At 41.8% G+C, this 21,253-nt stretch overlaps 2 protein-coding genes across 2 annotated transcripts in view; both read right to left on the reverse strand.

Annotated features, from left to right (window-relative positions):
- LOC135213642 (cytoplasmic 60S subunit biogenesis factor ZNF622-like) overlaps positions 1-21,253 on the reverse strand; it is a gene marked incomplete in the record, with an annotated part of 424,578 nt that overhangs the window by 26,395 nt on the left and 376,930 nt on the right.
- Positions 777-21,253, reverse strand: part of LOC135213643 (RWD domain-containing protein 4-like) — a 39,059-nt gene continuing 18,582 nt past the window's right edge. Inside the window, exons 2-4 of the mRNA XM_064247683.1 lie at positions 19,307-19,416; positions 18,908-19,121; positions 777-1,289 (exon numbers count right to left, since the gene is read on the reverse strand). Of these exons, the coding sequence (XP_064103753.1) occupies positions 1,140-1,289; positions 18,908-19,121; positions 19,307-19,416 (474 nt within the window). The 3' untranslated portion in view covers positions 777-1,139. The remainder of the gene's footprint in view (positions 1,290-18,907; positions 19,122-19,306; positions 19,417-21,253) is intronic.

Consider the following 21,253-nt stretch of genomic DNA (forward strand, 5'->3'; position numbering starts at 1 on the left):
GCTGACAGATACTTCTCCATCATTGTAAGATGAAAAGGAATGGAGAACGATTTATCCCTTGATACATAAAAAAGATAAAAATAACTTGATGAGCAGATAAGGTCATATGTGATATTCTGAGTTTATTCTATAGTTCAAGCATTTTTTTTTAATTAGATTTTACATTAACAAATAATAAAGTTACAAAATTATACCAAATTTTATTTAATTTTCTTTCTTAAATTAAAAATCCACATTTCATAAAAAGTCTTTAAGCATAAAATACAATTATGAATACTCAATTTTCCAAACTCATTGTTGAACTAACTTACCATATCAGACTTGGCATACGCTACCTTGGACAGCTGGTCATTCTATATTTCTTGTGAGCAATAGCTTCCTTTTTTTCTATTCAAGTTTTTAATTCCTTTTTCATCATGTCATTTTATTTTGGTTAAATTAATGTTTTTACTTGATTACGTGTTCCTTCAAGTCCCTGTATGTAGTTGTTATTTACTGCCAGTTTTTCTCTCTTTCCTTCTTCTTTACTCTCAGTAGCAAGAACATGGAGGCATAAGAATGAGATAAACAAAATATAGAATGTTGATTATCACCCTTCTTAGAAGGGGCATTGAAACAAAATTCTATAGGAATTACAAAACAAAGATAGAAAAAAAAGGCATGGGCATACTATGGACAGGGGAAGTGCAATCATATTCATTATATTTAATTAATCATACTTCCAGACCTTCCTGTAGCTTATTTGAACGAATTAAGGGTCAAATAAAACAAAAATGTCTTAGTAAACACAGTATACCAATATCACCAAAACACCATGTTGTAAGAATATTGGAAGAAAGTTGATAAATTGCACTTGACAAAATGTAACATTTTCCTTTTCATATTTTAAGTTTTAAACAAAGAAGCATTAATCATTCAATGAAATCTTGCCTTTAATATTTTGATAAAACCTCACTGCCAATTCAAAAAACTGTTTATAAGAAAATATAGATATTTAGTATAACAGATCAAAATACAGTACAGTATTTACTATATAGGACAGCATTAAGGAAGGTACATTAGGGGTAGGGGAATTCATAATTTTCTTCCCATTACATATTACTCGGAAATTTATCATACACCTAATAGAAAATACAGTGCTATCCATCATTTTTCGATCCTCCAGTCTGAGAGAGGTGCTTGACAATGTCAACCCAATTATATCCTCGAGGTCGTTCGCCATGCGCATTTTGTCTGTCCCACATCCTCCTTTTCTGAGCCTTTGTTAACTGCTCCTTTTTCTTTGATGCCTGTTGACAAGTTGGAATATCTCAATTTTGAAGTATGCATTCAACTTGTTAAAATATGTGTTACACATACATGAACTTTTTGGACATAAAAAGATAAAAAATAAAACAAAGAAAGCAAGAAGTCTGTAGCCTGCTGGATGCTAAAATGGGTGGGAAATACATTCAAGACTGATTAAAATGGGGGTTCTGTACAAGTCTGAAAGCAGAATATTATTTTTGTGGAAATGTGAAAATATTATACTTACAGTATGCTGCACTGATAAGTATTGCACATACAGTAGTAAAAACAATCTGAAAACTAAAATATGATTTTGTTTCTAAACAAAACAAACATAATTCGTGTTTTTCATCAGAGCAGCAGAGTATCTGATTACAGCAGCTGGGATGACCCATATATATTCCTTTCAATTACATCTCACTAACTGACTGAAGAGTCTGCTTTGATATATTTGTGCCTGCTAGGTTATGCAATCAACAGTGCAACATCTAGTTGCCTGAAAGCAGGTGATGATGATGATTGAACAATGGCATTCCATGGTCTTAGTGCATAATTCAACTGCTGCAATGATCTAGTTACTATTTACATTCTTTTTAATTCTATACATTCCCTTTGCTTTTACAAACAACAGAAGATATTCAAGTGGCAACAGCAAAAACCAGTACGGGTTATCATCATCATCACTGCTCCAAAATCAAGTGATGTAAAAGCTTCTGTGAAATCCTGCCACTCGTGTCTTTCCTGTCATAATAATTGCACCTGTATGTGGACCTTCCATAATGTTGGTAAAGGTATAATCTCTGACCCTATCCTGCCATCTAATTCCTAACAATCTTCTAAATCTTCAGTCTCTAACTGACAAAATAGTTTACATATGGCAATACAGGTCATACTACTGTTATGGTACAGCATGGAATGGATTAGAATGGAATATAAAATTTAGGTCATTCAAACTGAAAGGGAAATTGAGAATAAAAAATATTAAGATGGGAGAAAAACAATATGAATGGAGGTAGTACCGTGAAAGGGATGGAAGGTGTTGCAGATAGGAGCTGAAGGGACATTGCTATGAACCTCAAGTATAATGCCCACAGTGCACCATGGGAGGTGCAATGACAGCACTACCCCCTACAGATACTTCAGGTGTGGATGATCTTACTTTCCCTTAATTATTTCCAAATGTTGTTCAGCATGTCTAGTGTTGATTTGCCTTTTTGATAATATGTATCATTCAAACTGAAGTGAACATATACAGTAGTGCCTCAGGATACGAAATTAATCCGTTCCGAAGCAGCCTTCGTAACCTGATTTTCTGGGCTCAGCCCGTGTCGCTTCGTGAAATGTCCCTACAGCACACATTTCTAAGGTAAATATTGCTAACATTACCAGAGAAAAAGCTAAAATGGAATGTCAGAGTATTCTGACTCGCTCACCTTATATAAAAGGTGTCGGTATGGTTCTGGGGCGAGTGAAACCTATACCACGGGTCTCTTACCATTTAGATTCATCCTTCTACAAAATCCCCCTACCTGAGAGGGCCGATACAAGGCCCGCACCCAGCCACTAATACTACTAGCGCTCCCGACGCCATCACGAGCGCCTCTAGTGGTCATCCTTTCCGTTAGCACCATCTTGCGCACACATGTTTTTTCTTCGCTGTGTTTTGTGCTCTGATTTTGGATTTATCCTTACCATGGAACTCCAAGCCATCGCCGCAGCTAAGTTAAGTACTGCTAAAGCGTTTCACTTGATTTTAGCCAGCCAGGGACCCATTTAACCGTTTTTATTTAGGTTATAAGACGGCGCCTCCTTCGGCCTGGTTATAGAGTCGTCTCAGGCGGCTCGTCACACGTGTTTCATTCTTTCATGCTTCTTCGGTCTCCCATACCGTTGTAGCTTGAATTTAGCAGTATATATGCCTACATTTTTATACGTTGTGCAATCATTTTTCCATGTGTGTTTATGCTAGCTTTCACGGAGATTCATAGCTCTGTTGAGCTCGTAGCCTACATCGCTCCTTAGCTCAGTGTTCATGCATGCATGTTCCTTTGTTTAGGTCTGTTTAGGCTCCTTTTAGGACATTTGTCCTTCCTTTTAGTCCTGACCACCCTGGCCGCCGCCCTCCATTCCTACGTATCGGCAGAGGCCAGCTCCCGAGTTGTTAGGCGTCCTCCCTTCTTGGTTGGCTTGTCTAGCTTCTCCAGGACTTTGCTTTCTCTCTATCTGCTTATTTACCTTCCCTCTTCCCCATGTTGCGTTAGCCTATTTTGATGCATGCTTTGAGATGGTTAGAGGTAGCCTAGGCCACCTCAGACCGCCTGGGCTGTCTTACCGCGTGGTCTTACCACGTTCACGACGAGCCAGGCAATCGCCACGATCCACCCGGCTACTGTCCCCACGCTTCCTCTCCCCCACTAGGGGGGGAGTACCGCTCGCTCATGTTGCCCATGGCAACCATCCAAGCTCCCTCCCTTCTTCCCCCTCCACACGGGGGGGATACGGGAGTCTGCAGGGGGACGTCCGAGGCTGACTCAGCTCATACCGCTCTCACTCCTCGGTTCCAGGGGGGTCTCCCGTGCGGTCGGTCTCGGCTGGCCACCCGGCTCGGCCGCGCTCGGACCTCCTCGGTTTCGATCAGCTCTCTCTCACCCCGAGTCACCACCCTCCCCATCACTCCGGCGGTGGGTCCCTTTGGCTCCGCCAGACCTTAGGTGTGGTGACTGAGAGAAGCCCCGCCGCATGCTCTCCCCACATGTTGCCTTATTTTACCTTATGTTATTTTATTATTATTTGTTTATATTTTGTTTTCGCTAAGCCGGCGGAGTTCCCGCTCACCATCCGGGTTCTCCTCCTGCCTACGCGTATCTGTTACGGCGGAGCTACGCTCCCCTGACTAGTTTTTTACTAGCCTCCTCATGCTCCTCCCCGCTGTCCTCGTACTCCTCGCTCTGGCGTATAGGCAGGTAACTGGTTTGGTGAATCTCCTTCTTCCGGTAACACCGGAGATGTACTGAAACTAGTCTACCAGCTCTATCGGACACCCACCACTCACGCCAGGAGAGCAAGGGGAGGCTAACCCCATGTCAATCACTCCGGTATCCTCCGGTGTCATAATATATCACTTCCTGGACTTAGTCCAATTAGTTAGTGTCGATACTCATGTATCTGTTCACTTACAGGCCACCCATTGCCAGGAATCTGGCTGTAATGCTGTCCTACAGGACCCTTGTGGGCACGAGGTCTGCCGGACCCATGCTGTCTGCGCCATTCGCTACGGAGACATAGCAGTCTGGCACCACGAGAGTTGCTCGGAGATCATTGACGACGTAGCAACTCTCAACTTGGACCTCGAGCCCATGGCGGTAGATGAGGCAGGTTTGCTAGGGGCTCAAGGGCTACCCTTGGGTCACTCTGGATCGTCTTCCCCTATCCCTTCTACCTCTTCCTTCCAAGGATTTTCGGAGAGTGAACTTTCGGTTAGACCAAAGTCCACCCAAGCTATCCCTAAAGTTAAGGGAAAGCGGGAAACAAAGACCCTCGAGAAGACGCTGCCTAAGACAGCTCCTAGCGGTTCTCATAAGACTCCGGCTCACCATCCCGGAGCAGAGAAGCCCAAGTCGTCTTCTCACTCCAAAGGGTCCAGAGGCAAGTCCTCTAGAGACAAGGCTCAGCTCCCGTCTGATCCTGAGCCTTCAACCTCTACGGGGACGCGCCCTAAGACTCCCGGCGGAAAGCAGGAACCTAGTTCCTTCGACTCCGAAGCTTTCACTGCAAACATCATGCAGCAAATGGGGAGTCTAGTGGGAAACTTAGTCCAAGACAAGTTTCAGGAGATGCTCTCCCACATCTCGTCTTCCTTCGAGGAGTCAGGCCAGTCGATCCGGAACATCTCGGAAAGGCTGGCCAGTCAAGAGAACCTGATCGCAGGTCTCCGGGAGAACCCAATGGCAGTTCTTCCTCAGCCCGGTGTGGCAGCTCAAACCATGCCGGACTACAACACCCTCCCTCCTTATACGGCGAGTAATCCTTGGAGGATCTCGTCCTATGCCCCCTTTAAGGACGGGATGCTAACGTTGGCGGATTGTGGAACTCGAAGGCTTGAGGACTTTGAGTTCCACCCAGCTGACTTGCAACCCCCCTTCATTGGTTACGCCCGCCTTATGGAGGCAGCTATGAGGAGGGAAGATAAGATCCCTAAAGAGACTGTAATCTTCGGTCGGGATCGGGCTCAGCGGGACTGGCTGAGAAGCCTGGAAGAATGGGAGTGCATCAACACCAGGATGCAAGCCTTCAAGAGCGCTTTTACCATATTTGTGGTGGACGGAGAGACCCCCATTCCGTTCACCACAAAGGTGGCGGAGTTGACTCTACAGGCCGCAATGAGGGACGAGCCGATGCCTCAGCTCCGGGAAACGGAGCCCACGTCACTCCTCCTTCCAGGTACGGAAGATCTTTGGGCAGATCTTCCAGCCACCTTCACGGTAGGGAAGATAAAGCCGGATTGTGCAATAACACAATTCAGCGAAAGGCTCCCTAGGCTCCCGGACAACCTCATCCAGGCTGAGTTCGATGCAAGAACCAGGTTAGGAAGGTCTCTCAATACCCTGGTTATGACAGAGGTTTCGGCCATTACTTATGGTAACGAGCCTCTGTTTAAACTTATAGCCAAGTCACATTTACATACTGTACAATGTGACTTGTATGACTTCGTAGTGGCGAGGCGTAACTGCAGAAAACATGTTCTGCAGGAAGCCACCATCTGCCATGAACCTAACAAGTTGCTGGCGGCTTCGATCTGGGGCGCTGACCTTTTCCCAGAATCGATCGTCAACTCTGTGCAGCACGAAGCGACAAGACTCAACCAGAGTCTTAAGGTTCGTTGGAGCCGCTTTCAGTAAAAGGAAGCTCAGCTGGAGTCGACTTCTTCAGCTAGAAAACCTAAAAAGCCTAGGAAATTCCAGCCTTTCCAGGCTACCCAACAACAGCAGGTAGTGCCGGCAGTGCCAGTCTCCCAAGTGGCACAGCCTTCCACATCAAAGGCCTAGCCTCAACAGAAATTTCTGCTGTTTACTCCTCAGGGTCAAGCTTCTACCTCCTTCGCTGTCTCCCCGGCCTTCAACCCAGTGTTTGAGGGCCAGGCTTTCCAACCTTTTAATAGGTTCGGAAGGGGCAGCAGGGCTAGGGGTGCCTTTCGCCAGAAAGGTGGCGGAAGAGCAACCAGCCGGGGGAAGAACCTATGAGGAGGGCGCGGGTCTCGACCTGCCCCAAGCCAGTGAGAACCCTCAGGTAGGAGGGAGACTGTTCCTTTATCGACACAGATGGGGGTTCAGCAACTGGGCACAGAGCATTGTGTCCAAAGGCCTAGGGTGGAGCTGGACCAAAGGTCCCCCTCCATCCAAGACCTTCTATCAACAACCAACAACTGAATTGATGGAGTATGCCCAAGAGCTCCTTCAGAAAAAAATAGTGTCAAAAGTCAAGCATTTTAAGTTTCAAGGTCGCTTGTTCAGCGTGCCAAAGAAAGGCTCAACCAAGTGAAGAATAATTCTAGACTTATCCCGTCTAAACTTATTCATTCGTTGCAACAAGTTTAAGATGCTGAATATCTCACAGGTGCGGACCTTACTTCCCAGTGGGGCCGTCACCACCTCTATCGATCTTACAGACGCATACTATCATATCCCAGTGGCAAAACACTTCTGCCCGTACCTAGGTTTCAGGCTAGGGAACCAAAAATTCTCCTTCAAGGAAATGCCCTTTGGGTTAAATGTGGCCCCCAGGGTATTTACGAAGGTAGCAGAGACAGTAGTTCAACAACTCAGGTCCCAGGGGATAATGGTAGTTGCGTATCTGGACGATTGGCTAGTTTGGGCAACAAGCATCGAAGAGTGCCACAAAGCAACAGTCAAAGTAATGCAGTTTCTGGAACATCTAGGGTTCCAGATAAGCAAGACCAAGTCCAGGCTGACAACGGACTCTCGCTTTCAGTGGCTCGGCATTCAGTGGGATTTAAACTCCCACACTATCAATTCTGTCGTCCAAGAGGAAAGAAATAGCCAAAGCAACCAAGCAATTTCTCAAGTGCAAACAAACAAAGCCAGGAAAGGATCCTAGGCTCTCTTCAATTTGCCTCATGTTACGGACTCTTGAGATCTCAGAGACAATGTTACGGTGTCGAAATATCCTGGAAAGGGTCGACAAAATGTTACGGCCTCTGAGAGAGGTCCACTTCAGGTTCGATATGAAATTAAAAAAATATATATATCAACACCAACAGTTGAAACTGGGGATACGAATATAGAAAGAAACACTAACACAACAAAGGTTTATTTACAAGCTTACTAACAAAGGTAAATGCAGAATGGTATCTCCTATTTACATAAAAAGATAGAATCTTACACTGCATGAACTGGGGGAACAGTGAGACAATTCAAATACTTGCTAGTCAATTTGGCAGTTCGAAGCGGTGGCTTCACAAAAGTAGAGCGGCAATTGCAGATGTCCTCTTTGACTCCGTATTGCAGAAACTAGTCAACTTGAAAGGCAGGAACTACCCAAAACCTCTAGCAGGACCTTTTCTTCTCTGAAGTCTGTTCGACGTCGAGATAACACGAGATAATTCGTCTACTCCTGAAGACGACTAGACCAATATTCAACCAACTCTCGAACAACTCTTCTGATCCTTCGTTGGTTCCTTTTTCTCATATCTCACAGATGATCTCTGCTGCTGCTGATCTCTCACTGATAATCTGATCTGTGGCTCTTACTAAAGTCTCTCTTTTACGATCTCTCTCTATCTTACGATCACTGCTCTCCAAAGTTCGTTCGTCGCATTTATATGGCACTCTGGGGGTGGAGCCTAAGGCGAGCGTCACAGCCTCCCGAGATTACTAGAAATCCTTAGATGAATCTAGACGGGGTATTGCATCAGAAAACGCGGCATTTCTCCCGCCACTTAAGCATGTGTTGCACTCCACAACACGCCCGACGATTCCAGAACAGCCGTGAGAAACGGCGCCTCCAACACGGGCGCAAAAGCCTCCTTACTGCCGAACTTCTCGAAAATGCGTTCTCCTTTCCTTTAACTTCCTTTCCTAGGAAGCAATTACCATCACACGCCCCCCCAAAAGAGAAAAAAAATGAAATCAACTGATTTTATTTTTTTTTTCTAAAGAGGAGCAAGAATTAAACAGCGGGGAAACAATTCTGCATAAAGCTTTAATCCAGTCAACCCCACACGCTTCTTCACACACACTCACTCGTGCGATAACAGAAAACGGTTATTAGGCTACTCATTCTGAAAACTCTAGAGAGGCTATCTGCTATAACATTATCCTTCTCTCTTACTTTTTCCGTTTTCTGAACTCTGATTAAAACTTATAAATACTAAAACACCTCTTGTGTTTTCCTCAAAACTAATCTCACTCAGTAACACTGTTACACGGGCGGAGGCCACGGCACTGGGCGTTGTTTATAATTCTGAAGCAAATTTACATTCATTGCCTTTACTCTACTCTTACCCACATTAATTCTATAATGTATATTTCCCCTCTTCTTTAAAACTGAAATAGGACCGTCGAAATTATGAGATAAAGAGGAGCCTTCTTTCTGGAATAGTACTAAAACTTTATCTCTTACACACAAACTTCTCTCGTTCTCTCTACGATCAAGTTTTCCTTCAGTTCCCCCTTGACTTCCGTTCAGGTTTTCTTTCGCTAAGAGCCAAGCGCTTCCGTTCTCCTACGCTAGTTGCCAAACATCTCTTAGATTATTTTTATAATACTCAAGATTAGTTATGCAATCATCTCTACCCTTACTTCTAGGCAAAGGTCCGAACATATTTATAAATTCATTCTCTAAAGATTCGCCTACTGAAGGAATATTACACAACTGAACTCTGGAAATTACTTGAATCGGTTTCCCAGGCAATTTGATATTCATGACAGCTTAAAGCATATCTCTTCACGTCATTTTTCATCTTAGGCCAAAAGTATGCCCTACTAATACATTTGAAAGTTTTATTTACTCCCAAATGTCCTTGCTCATCATGTGCTAACTTCAAATTTAGTTTACGAAACTTCCTAGGAACTACTAATTTTTCTGTGATTCCCCCTTCACTACCTGACTTAGGACAAACATGACATGAAACTTTGTCCTTTACACAAAAAGTTTCCTTACACACACAATCGAGATCATCATCCAGCTCACACTAAAAAATTCGGGTTAGTTTCTCATCCTCTCTCTGCAACTTGACTAGCTCATCCTTATCCAAAATGTTAGAGCCTAATTCATCACCGTAACTAGTACTAGATACTGGTACATTTACTACTTTACTCTCGACAGCTACGCCTTCCCCTTGGCTATCACTGTCGACATCGATAGAGTCCGATCTCTCAGCCACACTCATGCCAAGATCAACCTCGCTACCTCTATCACACTCGTTCGAATCCACGAACTCACTCACGTTCGAATCCACGAACTTACTCTTGTTCGAATCCACGAACTCACTCTCGTTCGAATCCACGAACAAATTATGACCGTAGTCTACGTCTGTATCTAAACCCGACCTAGTTACTACCATTTCAGGCACTGGAATATTCCTCACAACAGGATTCACATTCTTGGATAAAGCTAAGTCGTTACCGACAATAATGTCAACGGCTTCAACGGGCAAACTGTCCACAACTGCAAGTTTTACTTCTCCTGACACTACCTGACTTTCTAAATTCAACTTCAACAAAGGACAAAGAACACAAGTGTTAGGAAATCCACCTAACATGACTTTCTCTTCCATATTGATTTCTGCCCTGTTCGGCACACACTCTCTTCGAATCAGTGAGACAGCAGCCCGTGTCTCGAAGCAAGACTACTTCTCTCGAATCTACTCCTCCAAGAGAGGAAACTACGCCTTCCGACAGAAATTCACCAAAAACTTTCCTAGTTTCTCTCATCATCCCTACTTGACGAAAGGTTAACTAGAGACACTGGTTTCTTACCGTCCTTCTTTTCTACTGCACAATTTCTCGCTAAATGCCCTTTCCCATTACATCGGAAACACGTTAACTCTGAGCCACTAGATGCCACTTTACTCTTACAAACCTTAGACGTATGACCAGGTTTTCCGCATGTATAACAGGATTAGTCACTTTTACTCGCATTGCGATCACTAGGACTGAAACCTTTACTGCTTTGTACTCTACCAGACGAAGGATCATTTCGTTTCTTACTAACACTCAAATTATGAGTTAGACTATATTCGTCAGCTAGCCTAGTTGCTCCTGCAAAAGATACTTCTCGCCTATCTTCTATATAAAGTTTAATCTCAGGGGATACGTTATCTTTGAAGTTTTCTAACAACTCTAAGTTCTTCAAACTATCAAACTCCTCAACCTTAGCGGAAGTTCTCAACCTTAGCGGAAGTTAACCAATCAAAAAACAGCCTTTCTAACTTCTTATCGTATCCTACATACGTAGTATTTTCATCCTTTATCAAATTTCTAAATTTCTTGCGGTACGCCTCCGGTACTAGCCTATACGCGCTAAGAATAGTTTCTTTCACGATATCGTAATTATCACATTCCTCCTTAGATATGCAACTATGCACCGTAAGTGCCCTACCACTCAAAACTGACTGCAAATATAAAGTCCACATTTCTTTAGGAGAACCTACTCGTTCCATTAACTTCTCAAAACACATGAAATATGTCGTAACATCTTCCTCATCGAACTTTGGTATACTAATTTAGCACAGTACTCATACCTAACCTATCAGCTCCGTTTTCGTTTTCGCCCGTCCGACTGTTACGAGTACTTTCCCTTAACCGAGCAATTTCCAACTCATGCATACGCTCTTTCTCTTTCTCTTCCTGCTCATGCATACGCTCTTTCTCTTTCTCTTCCTGCTCATGCATACGCTCTTTTTCTCTCTCCTCCTGCTGCATTAACAACATTTCTCTCTCTTGCTGCATTTTCATTGCTTCTCTCTCTTGCTGCATCTTCACTGCTTCTCTCGCTTGCTGCACTTCCCTCTCATACTTCTCTCTTTCTTTCTTCTCAACATACTCACGGAGATCATTCCCCTCTAGACCTAGTAGCTTACCTGACTCAATAAACTCTTTCACCATCTCACTCATTCTGATTCTTTCTATATCCTCCCTGTTTCAAACTGTTAAAAGTGTTGATAGCCTAGGCAAGGTCGCCACAAATGTTACGGACTCTGAGATCTCAGAGACAATGTTACGGTGTTGAAATATCCTGGAAAGGGTCGACACAATGTTACGGCCTCTGAGAGAGGTCCGCTTCAGGTTCGATATGAAATAGAAAAAAATATATATCAACACCAACAGTTGAAACTGGGGATACGAATATAGAAAGAAACTCTAACACAACAAAGGTTTATTTACAAGCTTACTAACAAAGGTAAATGCAGAATGGTATTGCCTATTTACATAAAAAGATAGAATCTTACACTGCATGAACTGGGGAACATCTTACACTGCATGAAACTGGGGGAACATCTTACACTGCATGAACTGGGGGAACATTGAGGCAATTCAAATACTTGCTAGTCAATTTGGCAGTTCGAAGTGGTGGCTTCACAAAAGTAGAGCGGCAATTGCAGACGTCCTCTTGACTCCGTATTGCAGAAACTAGTCAACTTGAAAGGCAGGAACTACCCAAAACCTCTAGCAGGACCTTTTCTTCTCTGAAGTCTGTTCGACGTCGAGATAACACGAGATAATTCGTCTACTCCTGAAGACGACTAAACCAATATCCAACCAACTCTTGAACAACTCTTCTGATCCTTCGTTGGTTCCTTTTTCTCGTATCTCACGGATGATCTCTGCTGCTGCTGATCTCTCACTGATAATCTGATCTGTGGCTCTTACTGGAGTCTCTCTTTTACGATCTCTCTCTATCTTACAATCACTGCTCTCCAAAGTTCGTTCGTCGCATTTATACGGCACTCTGGGGGCGGAGCCTACGGCGAGCGTCACAGCCTCCTGAGATTACTAGAAATCCTTAGATGAATCTAGAAGAGGTATTGCATCAGAAAACGCGGCATTTCTCCAGCCACTTAGGCGTGCGTTGCACTCCACAACATGCCCGACAATTCCAGAACAGCCGCAAGAAACGGCGCCTCCAATACGGGCACGAAAGCCTCCTTACTGCCGAACTTCTCGAAAATGCGTTCTCCTTTCCTTTAACTTCCTTTGCTAGGAAGCAATTACCATCACACCTCAGTAACAGACGTTCTGCTGAAGGCAAAACTAAAAGACATAAACCGTGTCTGGAGCTCGAGAGCAAACAACAAGTCCCGGGACAAATTGTCAGCTATCCCAGCGATACTTCGCAAACGTCTCCGCCCTTGGGCGCAGGTCAAGAATTTATCAAAGTCAATTCCTCTTTAGTTCCCTCCTACGGCAGTAGTTATCCATACGGATGCAGAGGGGAGTATCATGTAACACCATGATCAGTAGGAGCACAGACTTCAAGTAGACAACATGTTTGAGTTTCACCTCTGACATTCGCTTGCTATTACATATGCTTATCTATGTTTCGGCAAGAATTTCATCATGCCAAAGAGGAAAAGACAAGGAAAACATCTCGCTAACATAAAGATGCGATATTAGCGTAGTTGGTGAAGAGACAGAGGGAGGGGTGCGTAGTAAGTAAACGCGCCCGTCTTGCCTGAAGCACATGTCACACTGTCCCCAAGGCTACGATCTTTGAGCAAAGGTATCTTAATTTATGATAAATAACATAGTTTTGGTTTATTAATACCCAAAGAGCAATATGAAATTCATAATAATCATGATTTATTAACATTGTCTTTGTAAAAAGAGAGTACAACTTTGAATTTCACCTCTTGACATTCTCTTGCATTTACGTTTGTTTATTTTTGTTTCGGCAAGAATTTCATCATGCCAAAACGGAAAATACTAGGAAAACATGTAAGTAACATACAGAAGAAGAAAATTCACTGTAATAAGCCGAGTTAGTGAAGGAGAGAGAGAGAGTTGCGTATGATATATGAGCAAAGGGATCATCATTTATGATTAAATTATGATAAATAAAATAGTTTTGGTTTATTAATACACAAAAAAGAAATATACATTCATAATAATCATTATTTACTAACACTGTCGTTATAAAAATACGAAGAAAAACTTTGAACGCCGGTATCTCAAAACTATAGTTACTGACCTTCAAAATCTATCTTCTCACTTAGTTTTAAAGCTATAACATTGGAATTTGGTATATAACTCAGAAAGACATTATAGAATAATCAAATGAAGCCCTTTTTTCCAATTTTTGTTTCGTCTTTTTTTTTATAAATTTTGTTTTCCTAATTTATAGGGTTTATTTTTTTTACTATAATGAAAAATTCATATCTAGCAAAAAAAATTACTTTTAGAAAAAACTCCTCATTTAATTGGAGGTCTACATCAGGTCTATATATGGTAGTAATCCCAGGTCTTAATATTAAATATCAAGGGAGGAGATAGGAAAGTTGGCTTGGGTGAAGTATCTTTTAAGAAAAACAAATTATGCTATTGAAATTTTGCTCTTTCCATAACTTTTACAAAATTTTAATATCTGAAAACTAATTAATCTTTTTTCATCATGAAAAATGTATTTGGTTAAGAAAATATACTTAGGATGTATGTATGAAAATATGGTATACTGCAGACAAAAACATACATACCCTGCTAGTCCCAATGTCTTATGTATTTCAGATATACTCTGCATACTTATAGTATCATCCTAAAACACTTAATGTACATACATACTATAATATAGTGTGCTGCCCGTATTCGTGTTCTCTGGATTCATGGGTTTCTCTCTGGACCATATCTACGCGGGAAATTCGCCTATTTGCGGTATTTTGCTATGAGAAATATCTACAAATTCCTGTTTTTTTTATAAATTTCATCATAAAATGCACTTTTTGTGATAAGACTTAAAAAAACCAGGTATAAAAATCTTTAGTGGGGTTTTCTTGAGTTTTAACTAACAAAATAGGCTGTTTCCAGCGTTTTTATTATAGGGGTTCCAACTATTCGTAAACACTAACTACTAGCGGATTCTAGCTATTCATGGGAGGGTGGGGTGGGGTGTCTGGTACACATCCCCCGCGAACACAGGGGGACACTGTATTCAGAAATAATCTTAAAACAAAAACATTTCATAAAATGTACGGTATGCGCAGAATATCAATGCACAATTTATGCCCAACTGACCCAACGCAATTCAATGTTCTATCGTTTGTGTGTGTTTTGTGTGTGCATTCTTCTAAACGTTCTGCTTCTCCTAAAGCTTCTGGCAAAGAGCCTAAGCGTCAAAGGCCCTACTGACAGATGAGGACAAAATAGACATGATTGTTATGTTGAGAGAGGGCAAAAATGATAGACTTCGTATGTCTGGTAATACCAGTATTTATGGAAGATCAGTTAAAATTTCTAGGGAAACAATTCTTAAAATTTCTTATCCCTTTTGAAGACAAATACCTTGCAGTTACAGCAATCATGGAATACAAGGCAGCATTAATGGAACCACTGATTTATGATTTTGTGATTTGACTCTAGTATAGAAGTTGCCACTTCCATTCTGCAGTCCTTTGTAATACAAAGATCCGCTCTAGAAGGGTTCCAATTACTTGGTCCCTGAACAAGGTGCTTAGACTTCGATCAGCCCTGCAATTCAGTGGACCTGATACAAACCATGGGTCTTCCTCTTAGATGGGGACAACCACAACTCACAAACTACAGTATGCAATATTCTTGACTGCATTAGTTTCAGGAGCTTGTCTTAGCAAACTGGGCTCTCGTAGACGGGGACAATACATCATGCAAATGGCTGACCATCAATTATTATTTTCCCCTGGCCTGTCATTCCTGGCCGAGAATGCACAGATAACTCACTTCAGGTTTACCTAGAGGTCATAACAGACCTCCCAAAAGGTCTGTTTTTTCCTACACTCTAGCAACACTTGCCATGAGCTCGAACAATTCGACTACACTGTATATCGGTAAGTAGCATAGATATTCTTGACCCATAGGCGTAACAGTAGCAAACCACGGGTCTTCCCAACTGGCGAGTAAATTAATTATCGCTGGGCAAGGTTTGACGATACTGCAACCATACCCAGCATGCTTAGGTAAGTCACCACAGGATTTCACCCTAAAAAATATGAGTTTGCACTTAGTTTCTTGTTCTTTACTACCAACCCTAAAGGTATTTGGAATAAAGAATGGGGCCTTAAAAGTAGTGGCTTGACTCTGGACCAAAAATGTTTTTGGGTTGTTGTGATTAGAATCAAAGAGCTTTTTGTCACCTGTCAATTTCTTTGTAAAGCTCTTTGAGTACAAGACAGTGACTACACAATAAAAACACGGGCTTTGACCTAGGAAAAACCAATTTTGGTAGTTGCTTTTGAGTCCTCAAAACCCTCCCACTTTTCTGATGGAAAGACATGGGATTTAGGTAAGGCATCATCCTACATTGACCAACAGAATGGAATGGTGTTTTGGTCGGATTTTGGTCATGTAAATAATATGAATGTGCATATGCCCATAACCACTTTTTCTTGTGGTTCTGACATAGGTAAACTGGGTATTGGCATTTGCCGAGGATAATAGAAAGTCCCCTCTTATCCTGAGTCCATTTATACTCTATCATGTGTTATAATGTTTATCATTTACAACACAATACCCAACCACAAGACCAGTTAAAGAAACTTCTTTGACATTAGTCTTGTCACCATGGAGCTCTAGATAGACCATGGAAAGGGTAATACTTGAGTACTCTACAGCGACTACCACAAATAGGTTTTTCCAACGTCAAAACTTAGATCATTCATAATGTAAAGGCTATGTTAAAACAGAAACTTACTCATATATAAACTCATAGTTAGGCTAACATTTTTGTGTAACCCGATTTGTTTATATCTAGGCCCAGGCTATTTGGTCTACTACATACAACAGTAACTTTCTAATGTCACACTTACTTATGTGAGACTATATAGTTAGGCTATCATCTAGTATAGGTTATTGTCTAATTCTGATTAATTCACCTTTAAGAGTATGGGATTAACAAGGTGTACTTTATAGTCTTCAAGCTAGGCTACTACCTCATAGTACATCTCGTCTACTGTTTTTGGTCTACTATATAAACTTATTAATGTGAAACTATAGTTAGACTATCACCTTGTACAGGTTATTTATTGTCTAATCAATCCAGATTATCTAATTCCCTTTAAAGTAAGATGACCAGATTTCTGAGACAAAATCCAGGTACATTTTTGGTTCAGAGGCATAAAAACTACCTACACTTGACATGTTTTTGTCATTGAAAAAATAAAACAGTGACACTGCCCTTCCCATTGTCTGGGCCCTACAAACCTTCTTGAATTTCTTATGTTAAATCTAAATCAAGGTAGTCTATAATTTAATAATTACTTACCAATGATTGAACAGTATTAAAATTATCTGCGGGCTAAATACCGCTGGATGGCAGAGAGTGGTGCTAGCGGGAAGGCTAGAGAGAAGTCAGGGATGTGCATGACGTTACTGACGATGGTTTGGTGGGAAATTCGGTTTCATGTTCTTGGAAGGTAATCTTGCAAATTATGCTGTGCAAAGCTGCTTATCATTTCCTTAGTTATATACTCTGTACAGTGCGAGTTGTATGGTGTGCAACTATACATAACTTGGTCAACATTTTCATTTTTTTCCAGTATTCCAATTTCGGATCTTTCAGTCATAGTGAAAACTAGGGACATTTCCGGGGACAGGTAACTAAAAACGGGGACTGTCGTCTGGTCAACCTACTTTTAAGGGTATGCACATGATAACCTATACAGGTTATATAAAAGGAAAAAATCTGAAGCCATTTATCTAATCCCAAGGTTTTTGGTGTATAGTACTCAGGCTACTGCCCAGGTCCATAGCCTAACAAGATATATCTCTAAATCTTACTTTAATTCAGGCTACTACCTAATCCAGGTTATTTTTGTTCACTCTTAAGGATGTATAATCCTAGTTTATAAGCTACAGACAATATCTACTAGTCTCACTGAACTGATGTAGATTGTAGGCTACTGCCTAATGGGCTATTGTAGACATTGTTATGAGAGATTATGTACATATCAATAATAATTATGGAACATTTCTTCAGATAAAACTTTTAAATAGAATTATAAATTCTTCAAAACAATTTGTGGTTTTACAAATAATGACCCAAAGCGCTGACATGTACTCGCAAAAAAAAAAGCTGGTTTACGCCATTTCACACAAAATTAAATCATTGATCCATGGTTTAAACTAAAAAATTTTAACTGGAACTTCAAATTATACGCTTAGCTGTCAACTTAAGATGTTTCATGAACCTTGGTAATGAAATCATGGCAACAAAGATCATTAACCATGGAGTGCTGGTTTCCAAACACTTTACGTAGTTGACCAGAAAAATTTTTGGTTGTATGTAAACAATATGACGGCACAAATGTGCACAGCCACTTCTTCTTTTGCAGGTTTCTTGACATAGGTAAGCTGGGTTCAGCATTCACTGGGCATAAGAGAAAGTGCCTTCTTATCCTGAGTCCATTTATACTCTACCAAGTGTTTAGTACGTGGTCACAAGACCAGCTAAAAGAGATTTCTTTGACATTAGTTTAGTCACCACGAAGCTCTAGATAGACCGTGGAAAAGGTAAGTCCTTAAGGAAGAGACAGCGACTACACTATAAAAAAAAAAAAAAAAAAAAAAAAAAAAAAAAAACCAAAAAAAAAAAAAAAAAAAAAAAAAAAAAAAAAAAGATAAATGCCATTAGTAACCTCAGGCAAAGTAACTCAAACCCAAGACCATGGAAGGCCATGGTACAATGGCTATGGCACAGTACAAGGTTGAAGAACAAGGTTTGAATTCAAGAGTAACCTTTTCTTAGGAGGGTTGCCTAACAAGGCTACAGGGTCCCTTCTACCCGCTGGTTTGATTTTGGAGTGTTCTCCTAAAAGAATGAAGGGCCAAGGCTAGAGTCTCTCTTCTACAACTTATGAAAAATTAACAAACAAGAGACCGTACATTAGTGGTTAGTCATAACTACTGGTGTTATGAAACAGGCATAAATCTCTGGCAGAAACAGACATCCACACTAGAAAACAGTATATTCTAGTAAAGGCTGAATGGTCCCTTTTACCCAATGGTTTGACTTCGGAGTTTTTCCTAAGAGAGTTACGTGCCAAGGTTAAAGTCTCTCTTCTACAATTTACATGAAAAAATGAACGAACAAAAGACCTACATCAGTGGTTAAAGTCATAACTACTAGTGTTATGAAACAGACACCTACTACCATAAACCACTCTATCTAAGACATAAATCTCTGGCAGAAGCATACATCCACATCTAGTAAAGGAAGGACAAATGACCTATGACAAGTTGCATTGCACTAATCACTGTTATAAATACATGAGGCATTTCCTGACATTTCCATTAGACATTCATCAAAAGTGAGATGCTTGTCAAAAGTTAAGCCAAGTACTATTAGCAAATGTATGGCACTGACATTTGCATTTGTATAGGAACATCTAGGCCCTGTGTTTTAGTAAATAGGTACTAACCTCAATTGAATCATCATTCAGAACAATCTGTGCTACATCCGTAGTTATTTCATTTACAGGATTACCAACTAAAGCTTCAGTTGGCTGCTCTTCCAGAAGCTCATCTTTTGCTTCTTTAAGCCACTCGAATAATGTGAAAGTCATACTCATTCCAAGATTAGCTTCAGCTTGCTCTTGCAGTCCCATGGTTATCTTCTCTTTAACGGATGCTACACTACAAGAAAAACACTGTATTGTAAAACTAGAAAACAGCCTCTTAAGGGAATCTTTAATATGTGAAGTGTTTCAAATATGGCAACTCATAACAACTAATTCTATATTATATAAACAATTCTAGTAGAAATATCAAAGTATACATATAAATGACATGATATGTTCTAAAGCCATTCTTAAACTTGCATATGCTTGTTGTAGAAGACATCTAGGCTGATGGTAGGAGCCACACTTGGATACTGAGGTCCCCAACCAATTTCCACCAAAAATGATTTGTTGTCACCTGTTTGCCCATACTAGGGCGAATGAGAGAAAGATAATCTAAAAAGTGAAGCATTATCAATAGAGAAATATTATGAAGCATGAATTCTTTATTATTATGCAATAAATAAAAAATGACAAATTTTCTAAGACAATTTGTATGTTTCACAGCTACAAACCTGAGGTCTTCACAATACGATAATTTTTTTAAGGGTCCACAATAATACAAAGTGTAAAAAGTCCGTGTATAATTTTGAAGACTTTACAGAAAGCTTTCGAACCCTTCCCTGGGTTCATCTTCAGTCCAAATGAACAATAAGTTACGACAAGTACAGAGGTAAATTTAAAAAACAAGTGTCGTTGAAGATCGTTGACAACGGTCGTTAGCTCGTTAATGGGCCAGGTGATGAAGAAAGAGGGTAGTTAACAACAACTAGGTGATACCTTCTCCCCTATCAATCCTTCTGGGCTCCATTCTGTTGGATCTTCGTACAGGTTTGTTGCAACATTACATGAAGTCCTTCATCTAAGGGCGTAGATTGGGCACCGTTATCAGACTCCCCCGGGGAGTGGGTACAAGGCTCGATTTTTCCTGGTTGACTAATATGCCCAGGTCCACACAGAACCGAAGTAGACGACCCCTGTCCTGCCGCAGCTTCTCCCTGGAAACTGCCAAGACTAACCAATCGTCGAGGTACCCCAGCAAATGGATCCCCTGAGCATGGGTCAAACTTGACACGAGAGAGAAGACCCTTGTGAACACTTGAGGGGCTGTCGTCAGCCCGAAGCACAAGACTTTGAATTCGAAGATCTTGTCCGTAAGAGAGAAGCGAAAGAACTCCCTGGACGTGGGATGAACAGAGATTTGGAAGTATGCGTCCCTTAAGTCTATCGACAACATGAAGTCACCTTCCCTCATGGCTGCCAACACTGAGCGTGGGATCTCCATCTTGAACTGTGTCTTCCTAACGAAGTGATTCAAGGTGGATAAGTCGATCACAGGCCTCCATCCTCCCGACGTGTTGGGCACCAAGATGTGACTGTAAAACCCTGGGGACGGACGCACTACTTCCTCTATCGCATCCTTGTCCAGCATTTTCTGCACTTCCTCCCGAAGAGCCAAGAACTTCAGAGAATCTGGAGGATATGCCTTCCTGAGCTGCGGCTTGTCCAACAGAGGAGGAGAGAAGTCGAACAGTAGTAGGTAACCCACCTGAAGGACATCTACCACCCACTTCTCTGCCCCATAACTCTGCCAATAGGCCCAATGGCCAGCAGGGCAACCCCCCCAACCCGTGGCACAGGAGAGGGAGAGGCGCCTAACCTACCTACGGCCTCCTTTAACTCTGCCCCTTGTGTCCCTTCTTGGCTAAAGGAATGAGAGCAAAAGGGGCGTTGATCTTCAGGCTTAGGCTGTGTCGAACGGGAAGGCCCTGCCGAACTCGAGGTCCTCGATGGTCTACCAGGCGACGATCTCCTCGACTGCTGCTGGACTGGGGGAGGAGGAGCCGGACATCTCCGAGGATGGGACTCCAACCTAGACACGGCCTGGTGCACCAGCCAGTCTTTGGTGTCATCCCGGCGCTGGTCTATTGCTTTTTCGAGTTCTGTCCGAGGAAACGAAAAATTGGGACTCCAACAGATCTCCATCCCTCCTAATCAGAAGAAGATTAGCCCATAAATTGGCACTGAGGTGAGCCAAATATGAAAATGCCTTGCCCCCTGACTGCAACAGACTGGCAAGCAAGGAGGCACTCCCAACCCTTCCGGGGACCTGTCGGAAGCTATCTTGGCAAAAACCACAAACCAGAGGTCCAGCCAAGAAACTGACAGCTACATGGAGGCCACCATAGAATCCAAAGCTGAGGCATC

The sequence above is a fragment of the Macrobrachium nipponense genome, chromosome 43 (assembly GCF_015104395.2).
Source record: "Macrobrachium nipponense isolate FS-2020 chromosome 43, ASM1510439v2, whole genome shotgun sequence".
Classification (NCBI taxonomy): domain Eukaryota; kingdom Metazoa; phylum Arthropoda; class Malacostraca; order Decapoda; family Palaemonidae; genus Macrobrachium; species Macrobrachium nipponense.